Source organism: Cupressus sempervirens, chromosome 3, assembly GCF_028749045.1.
Source record: "Cupressus sempervirens isolate cs-2001-9-10 chromosome 3, ASM2874904v1, whole genome shotgun sequence".
Taxonomy (NCBI): Eukaryota; Viridiplantae; Streptophyta; class Pinopsida; order Cupressales; family Cupressaceae; genus Cupressus; species Cupressus sempervirens.
This window is the reverse complement of record NC_143120.1, coordinates 605408376-605422428: the sequence shown is the minus strand read 5'-3', so window position 1 is coordinate 605422428 and position 14053 is coordinate 605408376. Positions and strand designations below refer to the sequence as shown.

General features: G+C 31.2%; 1 protein-coding gene across 1 annotated transcript; it reads left to right on the top strand.

The window, feature by feature from the left end:
- Positions 1-11987: 11987 nt before the first annotated feature.
- Positions 11988-12984, top strand: LOC149568129 (uncharacterized). The gene is made up of 3 exons (XM_089817519.1): positions 11988-12071; positions 12543-12648; positions 12902-12984. Exons 1-3 carry the CDS (start codon positions 11988-11990, stop codon positions 12982-12984), a joined length of 273 nt encoding a protein of 90 aa, XP_089673645.1.
- Positions 12985-14053: the final 1069 nt, after the last annotated feature.

Here is a 14053-nt window from a genome sequence, read left to right as displayed (position 1 = left end):
CCTAGGATACTTGTAGAATTAAAGCATACGAGTGTTTGAAACTTTTCTACTCATAAAATCATAGAAAGTGCACATGTGAGAATTGATGAGTTTGCATATAGAAGTGAAGAAGAAAGTAGTAAATAGCCTAACAATTATAGAAGATTTGTTTACTATGAACCTGATACCCTACCAAATCTATTTGGTAGATAGGAGGCCTCACCTCTTGAGTCTCCAAAATCTCTAACAGCTACCGAGTTGCAAATAGTGCAACCTGAGTCACAGTCTGAAGGACTCAAGTCACAATTAGAGGCTACCGAGCTACTACAATAGAAAATTGAGTCTAATGGACCTGAGTCACAAATAGTGGGACCCAAGCTTAATAATAATGTTCATGATGAAATCAATGAAACACACTCCAAATCCAAAGAACCTATATTAGCAAGATATGTTAGAAGGCATCATGCACTTGAAGAGATCATTGGAGACAAATCAAATGGAACAATGACAAGAAGCAAATTGAAAGGTACATGTTTACTTGCTAAATTTGAACACAAAAAATGTTAAAGATGCTTTGGATGATGAAAGTTTTATTGAAGCAATGAATGAAGAAATAGAATAGATAGAGAGAAATAGAATAGATAGAGAGGAATAAAACTTGGACTCTTGTTCCTAGACCCAAGGATAAAAATGTAATTGGCACAAAGTGGGTATTTAGAAACAAGCTAAATGACGATGGAAAAGTTTTCAAAAATAAAGCAAGGTTGGTATGTAAAGGCTATTCTCAAGAAGAAGGTATTGATTATGGTGAAACCTTTGCTCCTATTGCAAGATTAGAAGGTGTTAGAACTTTACTAGCATATGTATCTCACAGAGGATTTAAAGTTTATCAAATGGATATAAAATTTGCATTCTTAAATGGAATTCTTGATGAAGAAGTCTACATTGAGCAACATGAAGGTTCTGTAGATCCTAGCAAAAATGATATGGTCTGCAAATTACACAAGGCATTATATGGTCTCAAACAAGCTCCTAGAGCTTGGTATGAAAGCCTTCATAACTACTTGAGACAAATTACTTTGCAAAGAACTAATGATAACAATAGTCTATATATCAGAGAAGGACCAGAAAAAAAGATTATGTTGGCAAAAATATTTGTTGATGATACTTATTTCATAGGAAATTATGATTTGTACAAGGCATTTTCAGAAGAAATGAGTAAAGAATTTGAGATATCTATGTTTGGAGAGATAAAACTCTTTGCTGGATTACAAATTCAATAGAAGAAAGATGGTATCTACATTACTCAATCTAAATATATCAAGGAGATACTAAAGAAATTTGGAATGGAAAACTCAAGACTAGTTGGAACCCCTATGTCTATTAGACATATACTTTACAAAAATGATGATTCCAAAGAGGTAGATTAGACTACATATAGATCAATGATTGGAAAATTGTAGTATGTAGTGCACACAAGGCTTGATATTACATTAGCAGTCAGTATGGTGGAAAGATTCTCAACAAATACCAAAGAAAATAACATGATGATAGTTAAAAGAATCATAAGATATCTGAAAGGTACCAAAGAATATGGTTTATAGTAGAAAATAGGAGGTAATTTGGATTTAAAAGTATTCATAGATGCTGATTGGGAAGGAAGTATTTATGATAGAAAAAACACTAGTGGTGGAGCATTATTTCTTGGTAAAAGACTAGTTTCTTGGACAAGAAAGAAACAAAAATGTATCTCTCATTCCACAATAGAGGTAGAATATATGGCAACAACAGTCAATTGTTCTTATACTGTTTGGTTCAAACAACTATTGGCAAAGGTGAAGATAGAGATCAAGGATCCAATAGTTATATACCATGATATCACCAATTCAATCAATATATCAAAGAATCCAGTGATGCATACCAAAATGAAACACATTGCTATAAAATATCATTTCTTAAGAGAATTGGTTCAAGATAAAGAAGTCAAGTTGGAATATGTGATACAAAAGAACAAATTGTAGACATATTCACCAAACCATTACCTAAGGATGCATTTTTGTATCTAAGAGGTAAGCTAGGGGTCATTCCCCTATTTGAAGCTCACTAAATGAAGTTTATTGATGCATCAACAAGAGCATTATTGAAGATCAATCAGTTGGTGAAATATAAATAAGGGCATATTGCAAATGAATCAGTACTTGAGGTACATTAATATTAACTAATTATTGTCTTTGGAATGAGATGTCAAAGAGGGAGAATTTTGTTGCCATATCTCAGAGAAATTTTGTAAATAGAAAGAGTTGTCAAAGAGGGATAATGAACTTGGTCAAATATCAAAAGCAGAGTTTGTTATCAGAAGAATTTCTAGCAGACATAAGTTTTCTGATAGAGGGAGAAACAGAAGAAAAAAAGAGTTCATATTGATAGAGGGATTTCTCATGGATGAGAATCAGAATGAAACTAAGGATATGTTCCTTACTTTATTCTTGCTCCAAAATTTTATTGTATTATGATATGTTGTTGCCATCAATCCAAAGAGGGAGATTGTTAAAACAATTGATTAATTGTGTATTATCCTTGATGTTACACATAATGTCATATCATCACCAGTCAATGTATGTCGAGCTTACTCAAGCATTAAAGATAATTTTCTATGACTACTGAGCATTCTAGAGTTTTCCTAGTTCAAAAGAAAGTTTCTAGCAAGTTCAAGTTGAGGATTAGAAGAGTGAGAATGGATGGAAGACAATTGAAGATTTAATGATGCTAAAAGGAAAAAAATTAGAAGGATAAGAAAAATATCCTTAAGAAGCTAAAAAGATACATTTGATCAAGGAGGATCAAGTATATAAGCTAGAATTGAGATTTGTAAACAGAAATTCAATTGCAATCATAAATTAGGTGATGTCATTGTTACTCTCTAACCATTGTAGCAATGATCTAAATCTCTTAATAGAGTTGGCTTAACAGGTATTTGTAAATCCTCTAACAAGGTGACATTTCTATTTAATTGTCCAAAGACCTCTAATAAGGCCACTCCTAATAGGGTGATTAAATTCTCTAATAGAATCACAAGTAACAATGTGTTTTGTGACCTTTAACAGGGTGAAATCCTAACAGGGTTCACTTAAGAAGAGTGAAAAATAGTAACTAGTTGCAATCAGTGGTTTTTCCCAAATTGGGTTTGCACGTTAAATCTTGGTGTCAAATGTGTTCATGTTATTTATCTTATGTGTTTGCAACTAAGTCAAAGTAATAAGTAATCACAAATAAAATCTTAATATTTTTATGTTAATTGTTTTCTAAGCATTCTCAATATTTATCAAGTTACAACATCTTCAATGTGTTTATTGAGCAACAAAAAAGTTAAGTTTTTAGAGATTATTTTTTACTGACATCTAAGGGATCTGGGATTTATTTTAGTAGTAATGGATTCACCCCTCCCCTCTCAGTTACTCCTCTTATATTTCCAACAAAGATGTACAAATAAACTTCTCAATACTAATCAGGTCCACATCCATAAAACCTCAACATGCATGCATCCATTAGATCATACAATACTTAAAATTTATAGGTTATTGTCCTAGGTCAAAAAAAAATTGCAGAAATGTAAACATGAAACACCATAAGAGCATTCACACAATTTGACACAAGGATGTTATGTGGAAACCCAATTTGGGAAAAACCACTAGTAACAAACATGCTACTAATTCTCACTCTTCTGAAGTGATGCCTTGTGAAAGGCCAACCCTATTAAAGGTTACAATACACTCTATTAAATGTGACCTGGTTAAATTATTTCTATCACCCTATTAGGAGTGAACCTTGTTAGAGGACTTTAGATCATTGCATTAGAATGTCACCTGGTTAAAGGATTTACAAATGATTGTTAGGTCAACCATAATCCAAAGGATTTTATCCACACTAATATAGTTATTAGAAAGTAATAGTAGGACTTGATCTGATAAAAACTTACAACTCAATTGTAGATTATAGATCTCTATTTTAGTCCTCCATTCTACTTGGCATTCATACTCTTCAGCTCTGATAGCTTGTTCACCCTTCAAGCATTCATCCCCTTAAGCCTTCTTTCTTTGTATACCAATTGTAGTCTCTTCTATTTGGCCATTGAATGAAGGAATTCCCTAGACTCCTTGTCTTCTTTAGATTCCCGCACATGACAACCTTTGCTTTTGACCAACTATTTCTATAAATAGAGAATTTAGATATTTTTTTCTTAACCATAATCATCCATTTAGGGTTAGGTAGGATTAGGTAAGATTTAATGAATCCACCCACTTTTCTATTTGGTTCCTCTAGAAACTTTTTCTACAATATTCCTTGAATTCACCTCAAAATGGTTTACCTTGAATTTTGTGCTAGAAACTCATCATAGTTATCTTCTACATACTTCACATAATTCAAGAAATCAAATTAGTCGGCTCAAATTCCTCAAATCTTTGATTTAATACTATTTTTTGTCACTCAACATCTATATTGTTCTTTCACTCAGCCAACACTAGTTCACTTGGCCAACACTAAAGTTTACTGATGCTCAAAACTAACTAAACTTTACTTGACATATACTAACATTCACTTAGCTTGTTCTATTTTTCATCTTTGCTTGGCACCTCTTGATTTTCACTCAATTTCTACTGATTTATGCTCGACTTGCACTAACTACTCAGCAAGGCTTGGCAACCACTTTTCTTACTTGATCCTCTTCTAGTCTTAACTTGAGTAATCTTCATTTTAAACTTTAAGTAGATAAAAAATGCACTATAGTATCAATTTATTACTTGGTCTTAGTGCTTCTTTTTAATACTAAATAACTCAATCTTTCTCTAGGTTCTCTTGTTATCTCCTCTTTTCAAATCCTCTTCATCAATCAACTAAATGATAGCTTTCAAACCAAAAAGAAATTGTCTCACTACCATGTAGCAGGTTTGACATCATTGACAAAATAATGATTATTCCATTATAGATTCTTTACTTCAAAACAATCTCATATCAACAATAATATGTCATTTATTTTCTATTTTGCTAAGTAGATCAAAACTTATTAAAAAAATGTTAGGCATATGTCTGGAGGATTATCAAGACACTAATATAGAGAAATCAACTTCACAATGCTAATCTTGTCAAAAATTTAAAAACATTATATAGTTAGAAAGGTAAGAAAACATGTGAGATTATGGTGGTATTTTTAGAGATCCCGACTTCACCATTTGCAAACTTGATGAAGTCAAAAATGATAATTGATGTTAGAAGTTTAAAAAAAATGTCTAAACCAACAAAAAAAGGAGGGAAAACATAAACCCAAGTCTTTGGGTAGTTGAATAGGCCTATTACCAAGCCTAAATGTGGTCATTCTTTTTTTATAAAAGAATATGATCACATTATTCTTTGTATGACTAAACTATTGTACTAGACATAGCACGATCACATTATGTCTAATATGACTTTACTAGACATAATGTGATTGTGTTATGTCTATGTAAAAGTAAAGTCAATTATTCAAAGGCCTAATAAGCCTAATTAGGCCCAATTAATGAAGAAACTGTCTAAAAATGGATTAATTTCATTCAAATAAATGATTGGAGGGAAAATGTATAGTGGGTTTTATACAAAGAAAGAGTGTGGTGGAGGGGCAATGCACAATGGGTTTTATACAAAGATTCAAATGTCAATTATTTCAAGGAAAGTTTAGCTTCTAGAACTCAGACTATGGGTCTTGGAATCATTTAATTTTTTGTTCATCAAAATGGTGACCCTTATAAGGAATGCCTAATTGCAATGCGACAATACAATGTAAGGTTGGGGTATAGGAGAGATATTCTTGTGGTTGAACTAGAAGATAAATCATCTTCTGAAGAAGTGACAGTGACTTCTTGTGAAGGATCTAAGGTATGTCAATTCATTTTACTAAACTTTCTCTTTTTTTTTTATCATTTAGGAAAACTCAGTGATGGGTTTTTGTGTGTATGTCAAGAATAGGAAGAAGAAGGGTTTGAAATTAAGCCAAGGTTGCATTTCCATGATAAATGAGGAAACCTACAATAATACTCTTATCAAATGGCTGACAAATTATTTGAGCTATTGTCGAGATGAAATAAAAATTGACGCTCGACATTGATAGCCAATCTAGTGTAGATCTTGAAACAATGAAACATGTTGATAAGCACTCTGGTGAATGCAGATGTCATCTTCATCACAATGTTTCCATGACATACTAGTAGTGTTAGAGTGGGGTTGTCATTGCACCAAAAGAGCGATCTATCAATGCTCGATATAACCACTCAAATTATAGTACACAAGAGGTAGTTAAGCCCTTGTCATGAATCTCGAGAGGAGCATTGAACAAATTTCCAACAATCTCCCCCTCATCGTTACCCAAGGGTCTAAAGATTCAAACGTATGACCAAGCTCTGATACCACTTGTTAGAGTGGGGTTTTTATTGCACCAAAAGATTGATCTATCAATGGTTGATACAACACCTCAACTTATAGTAGATAGGAGGTGGTTAAGCCCTTGTCACAAATCATGAGGAGAGCTTTGAACAAATTTCCAACAAGTAGTTGGAGGTGTTATCTCCATCACAAGTTTTCCATGACAGTCCCGTAGTTGTAGGTGTCATATTCATCACAAGTTTTATAAGTTCATGTGCACTAAAGACCTTTTGTTACTACTTGAGCTAGTAGTAGATGGTGAATATTCATCATCATCATCATTTGACATAGGCCCACATGCATATCATGTATTAAGTGCAACCAAGGTGAATGTTAACTAAGTCTTCCCAATATCAACAATCTTAGAAATAATCAAAGCCTATCAAGATGCCACCACCACTATATTTGGAGGGCATGGAAATACAACTATCATTATAATATGTGGTACACTTAATTTCATATGTTGAAATCATTTTGTCACTTGTAAACATGAGTGTGTTTCCATTATAACAGTTTTTTATATAAGTATTTGGTTTTAAGTATGTAGTTATGACTCTACATGTTAATGGGCTATGTAGTGTGGGTTAAATAGTATTATTCCTAAGAAATAAATATTTCTTTTGGATTTCTCATGAAGCTTTTGTAAAAGCATTGAATCCTAATTCACAAAATTCTTTAGAGTGACAAGAGAAAGAACAAGAACTAACTAATAGAGATGGACAGAGGTATCAAGTCAAGATAAAAATAATATTTTTGAATCAAGAAAGGTTTGATATGGTTTCTAACAACTAAAATGCTTTATTTGTTGTCATTATTCCTATATCCTTTTATAAGATCATGTTAAGTTTTGTTTCGATGCACCTTCTTTTTCAAAGTATTCATAGAGCTTATTACTAAACTTCAAATTTCTATTTTCATGGAGGTACTATAAAAGGACAAGGAGGTCTAGTTGGGAGAAATCTTCAAAACTAACATGACATCAATTAAGGTGAGATGTCTAATATTATTGCAAATCCAATGGTCATATCTCCTCTATTGACAAATAAAAGTGCTTCCAGAGACTTATTGGATCTTATGTATCGAAAAGGGTCATGAGGGGTCCTAGTGTGTTGAAAGAGACATTAGGACCCTTTAAGATCCCATAAAATCTCTCTAATTTTTTTTCTAAGTACATGTGCACTAAAGACCTTTTGTCACTACTTGAGCTACTAGTAGATGGTGAATATTCATCATCATCATGTGACATCAAAAGCCATCTTCAGCACAACATGATCACTAGATAGGTTTATATACTACTTCTATGGTGGGATGTTTTCTTTCTTATTTTATGAAGTTAAGCGATCCTTGAAATCCATATTCTAGGTATTGGAATCACAAGTAGTGCAGAAAAAGGAGGTGTATGTTTCATCTGTCATCTATTTGCACAGGCTTTTAGTAGAAGAATGTATGTCCAAAAAAGGTTTGTATATGATTATTCTTGGATATATTGTCTATCTTTCATTCAAATTATCAACTGATAGAAGGCATCAAATTTTTTGTGGTCTTTTGGAATATATAGCTTGTGAGGTTGATAAAACTTTTGCAGTTATGTACGTGCTAACAATAATAACTAAAGATGATAAGAAAGAGCACATTATAATGGTTGTACATTCCTACATACATTGGGAAAAAGACATTAGGAGGATTTTGATACTAAATTATAATCTACACAATCAAGTTGAATGTTAACTAGGTCTTCCTAGTCCCAACAATCTAAGGGATCATCAAAGTTTTTCAATGTATGAGACTCTTGGAGATCAAAATCTATCAAAATCAGTACACAAAAAGGAGGTGTATGTCTCAACTATCATCTATTTGCACTAACTTTTAGTAGGAGAAGGTTTTTTTCAAAAAGGTATGTATATGATTATCCTTGTATATCTTTCATATCCGTCATTCAAATTATCAATAGATAGAAGGCATCAAACTGTTAGTGGTCTTCTGGAGTCTATAGCTTGTGAAGTCAATAAAACCTTTGCAGTTATGTACACTCTGAAAATAATAACTGAAGATGATAAGATGAAGCGCATTACAGTGGTTGTGCATTCCTGTGTTAGTTGGGAAAAAGACATCAAGAGGATTTGGATATTGAAATCTAATCCACACAACCAAAAGGAAAATATGTGCTTGGCAACTGAATTTGCTAGTAAAAAATTTATTCCCTACAGAATCATTGGATAAAGAACAACTAGAAAGAAATTTAGGCCTTTGTCTTATGAGGATGATGGGGGGGTTCCTACCTTAAAATGATTAGTGTTTCAAAAGTTCTTGGTGCTAATGAAAACCATCAAATGGTGTCATTCAAACTTGAAAATTTACTGGGTGATGAAGTTTTAAAATTGGGGATCTAAAACTATTCTTCTACCAAATCTAGATTTTAAAATTTTTGTGGATCTAAAGGCTCAATCATATGCCTAAAGGATTGGCCAAGAGAAAATCATGATTGTGTATCAACTAATTATAAAATGTTCAGTTGAGGAGAAAATATTGCAGCAATCAAGAAGAAAACTAGCTATGGAGAATCTGGTTATGAATTATGTTAAGAATGAAACTATTAACCAATTACTCAAGATTAAGAGAAAAAGCCTACCTGGACAATGGAAAAGAGTGGGAAGAGCTTCTTGGACCCATGAAATTTTTTATAGATAATGACCCGAAGAGCTAGAAGGGGGAAAGAAACAAAGGAAAGAAGTAAGATATACATGTGAGCCTATGCTAGATGATGATGATGATGACTAGTCACCATATACTAGTAGATGAAGTAGTGATAGAAGGTATTCAGTACACATGCACTCAAAAACAAAATTCTCAAATAGAGAAATGACAAGTGTTATGGAATTATCCATATAGCAATATAAACTCTCTCTCTCTCTCTCTCTCTCTCTCTCTCTCTCTCTCTCTCTCTCTCTCTCTCTCTCTCTCTCTCTCTCCATATTCTCCTTTATCTCTCACTCCTCCCTTGCATATCTTTATATATCTCACTCTCATTGCTTCTGGTTCTTCATAACCTGATGGCATTATGGAGAGCTAGAAGTAATGCTTCTAGTTCTTAAAAACATGATTGTGTTTTGTTAATTAGAACATGATCGCGTTATGTAGAATTTCAAAATTTTCATGTTTTTTCTTGGCTCAGTAACGAGCCAATGCCCATTTAAAAATTTGATCAAAAGTACAAATTACACGATCACGTTATGTGTACTTTTGACTTTTTTTTCATGGTGTCCACTTTTTTGCACACCATCTTGGTGCATATGTCCAACACCAACCACAAAAGATCATTATTTTTGGATATTAGCATATCGTATAAATTGAACCATGCCAAGATTATATCTAATAAATACTAGAGAAGTCCTAGAAATCACCCAAATATCACACAATAGTTCATCCACTTTGTAAAGCTTGAAGTAGAGTATATTAAATAATGAAAATATAAATATTAAAATAAAAAATTTACATTGAACTTCCAATGAAATAAATGAGCAAAAACAATAAAGTACATTTTAACATCTTTGTAGTTGAGTACTCTAAAACTACTTGCAAATATAGAGAAGAAAATAATGGTCAGTACTATGTGGTGTGGGGAGGGGGTTGCCTTTAAGTTGTCTACCGCTTCATTGATCTTTTGAATTTCATAGACAATCAGTGATAATGATTACAAAATATTTTGGATATTATCTTATCTCAAGTGTGTTTGGGTTTTCTTTAGTTTGAACAATAATTATGCAAAGAGTGTAAACTAAAGAAAAAGGAGGCAAGAACCATGTAAATGTCCCCCAAGGTACTTAAGGGCATGATTCAAAAATAAATGCTTGCAATAAAATAGAATAGATAGAACAATAACAATGAAGAAGGAACACTATCATCTTATAAAGGTTAATATTGAGAAATTTTGGTGTCGTATAGAGATGAAACAATGAAAAAAAAATTCTGTAATGGAAGTTGTAGAATGCAAAAGAGATTCTTGTAAATAAGAGAGAGTTTTCTATAATGCAAGATAAATTTTAAATGATAGGAGGAAGAAAGAGGAAGAAGATGATATGTAGATTCATTTCAAGTGGTTATAAACAATTTGAGAATGTATTATGTGAAAAAATACTTTAAAATGACCATTAAATAAGAATTCACATATGACATTAGTGTACCACATGAAAAAGGAACCATTTTGAAATAGAAGAGCAATACATTTTTAATATCAAATCCATAAAGAGAAATCATAGAAGCAAGACATTCACACCATGAGAAAGAAAAAAGATATAAAATGAACATTAATTATAAAATAAAATTCTAATAATTAACAATTTTTAATGTAAATTCATAAACAAATCACTTACCCTATTGAAATGTTTGTAATGAAATTTAAACTAATTAATTTCATTCCCACGAAAATAACAAGTGCCTTGTAGTGGCATGTATTTGCCCTTAAATAATTAGAAATTATAATTTAAAAAATAAATTCAGTACTTTTGTTACAATATTATATCTTAATAATAATTTTTACTAAAAGAATTAAAAGAATTAAAATATATTAAATAGACGAGTTAAGGAAAAATAAATTCTATATCATAAGTACCAGATTGGAACATTGTTGATCATAGGATGCTTCCCTTGACTTTTCTCATAAGCTGGTTCAACTTGTTGTTGTTCAGTGCTCTTTACTATTCAACAAAAATTTTACCCCTCTTTTAGTTTAAATAATTTGTATGTCATGAAAAAAAAATTTAATATTTAAATTTTAACTTTAAAGATTAAATTAAAAAAGATTTACCAAATTTGGTTATGACATGATTTGGAATTTGATATTTAATTTAAATATTAATTCACCCTTAAAAAATTAATAATAGTTAATTTATTATTACCAATTTAACTCCCTAAAATATGCTTTAGCATTATTGATTATAATTATTATTTAATATTTGTATATTTTACAAGATTTAAATAACTGTTAGTAGCAAATAAAAATCTAAACTAATGTTCACTTCAAGGAAGGTCTTATAACACCAATTGAAATAACAGTCACATTTGAAAGACAAAAAATAATATTTTCTAATTAGTAGAAACTAATTTATAATAGCACAAAGTGAATGCCTTCAGGAAATTATCAATGCCGTTCAGGTTAAGTCATTCAAACATTTATTAATAAACACAACATATCTAAACAAACATCAAAGAATGGCCTAAAATCAACACTAATAAGTAGTATTCCATGAATACTGAATTGTTCTATAGAGTACAAATATATAATTTAAGAGCACAATTCTTTTTGGGTCTTGTTTTCCTAATTAAGGATATGAATTTTTATAACTTCAACAACTGCAGAATCGAAACCTCAATCTGGTTATAATAACAAGTGTGAAGGAGCCAGTGTAACTGATCATAACTGCCTCCTGTGCTTCATAAAATACATGAGAAACAAGGTTGAATCTCCTGCCCCCGTTTGAGAATTCCACAATCCACATTGAGTATTTTGAGCAGAGATCTTGTACAACACAATGTCTGACAATTATGCAGAGAGGACTGATATGCTGGACACAAAGACCATCGTTATAAAAACTGCTGACATGCCACATGATATGCAACATGAAGCCATCGAATATGCTAAAGAGGTTTCTACCAAAAACCTTATTGCAGTTTTAATAAATTTTGCATCTATTTAAATATTTTTAAACAAAAGATAGTATTGTGGTCTTGGTTTTTTGGCGAAACATTATATTTATATTATTAATAACTGGTGTAGAAAAGAATCACAAAAGAAAAACTACGGTCATTGTCTGATATAAAAAAAGAATGCAGAGAGAGTATTATAGTCTTATTATGAGAATTGAATTTTATAATTTTAGAATTAAATTTATTGGTTGATGTTTTATGAATAATGAATCATAAGAGAATCTTTCTCATAATAATGTATAAAATATTTAGCATTCATTATATTTAGATGATGTTTATTTCTAAGAATTAACTTCTATAAAGAATTAAGTCTGCTCCAGAGATGGCATTTTTGATAAACTACCTTCAACAAGTATCACACCTTATGAATTATTCTTTATGTGTTTAAATGTACACCGATTGTTTTGCAGGCTCTGGATATGTTCAGTATGGAGAAAGACATTGCAGCATATATAAAGAAAGAGTTTGATAAGAAACACCATCCCATATGGCATTGCATAGTTGGACGAAATTTTGGTATTTTTTTTAATACCTTTTAGGGTTTTTATATCATTTGAATAGATTGACATCTCTTAGGCTGAGAGTCAAAATGTGAGAGATTGATATTGATTCTAACCGATCTTCAGATCATCTATTATTACATTAGGATCTTACATTCCACAAGACTAATTTAATCCCTAGACTCATAAAAAGTATTATTTTATAACTTGAATTAAACTAAACTAAAAGGAAGGATAATTATCTCTGTTCTCTTATGTTGTGACTGCAGGTTCTTATGTTACCCATGAGACAAAACATTTCATCTATTTTAATGTTGGACAAGTTGCTGTTTTACTGTTCAAGTCCGGATGATATTGTTGTTTACAGTGTGGGAAATCCACAGAAATTGTGTTCCATGGTAATGATGCAATGTGGCTTTTAAATAATCGATCATAAAACAAAGAATTTCTTGTTTGATGTATATTTCCAAAACCAATTGAAAGAAGCACGGTGGCCATGAAACAGATCCGGTTTCTGAAATAATTAAACATGGTTTGTCTATGACATTTTTATATTAAATTGCTTATTCCTTTAAAATGGATCAGCTATATGTAATATATCTCTTTTTGTTTTTAAATATTAATGTTGTAGGAATTCAGCCAAGGATAGGAGAGATGTCATTTAGAATTCAAAACATTTTCCATAGTAGAATTGTATGAATAAAAATGTATCTACAATAAAATTAATCTGATTTTTCTTATGATTCAAGAGTGAAACGTACTATTGAATATAGATTATTAAATGAATATATGACTTCAAGTAAAATATATTATTCTACTTTCTTTCATTCAATTTAAATAAATATAATTACAGTCTACTTTTGTCAAAAGAAAACAAATATCACAAGATTTTGTTTTTGTTTTGTTGTTTGGTTGACTAATTTATTAAAAAGAATAAAAAAATATAACCATTATTCAAGGAGCCGGCTGAAACCATCTCGACGAGGCAAAGGATCTCAACAGATTTTCTCTATGAATATAAGCACAAACAGTATGTGTATTGATGGCCTTGTAATTTTTATTTAGTATTTCTTCTCGGTTTGGGTTTCTTGTAAAATCAATTCATCTTATCAAAATACATCACAATATTTTTAACTGGAGACAAGAAGGAATAGAGATTGTTTTGTTAGAGAAACAATTATGCTTGTTGAAAGAAAATGGATTCCTGATTATAAAGAACAAGAGGAGTTCATTCTTTAACAATTTGCTCATAAACCTTATCTCCACATACACCATGATTATCATTATCATTCTCATTCTCTCCCTCATATACTGGCTCCCAAAATGCACTATTTGCAAGACCATCAAATGCATCTTGACTTGTGCACAACACCCAACTCAATTAAATGCACAAGATATGTGAGAAGCACGGCTCCCCACAT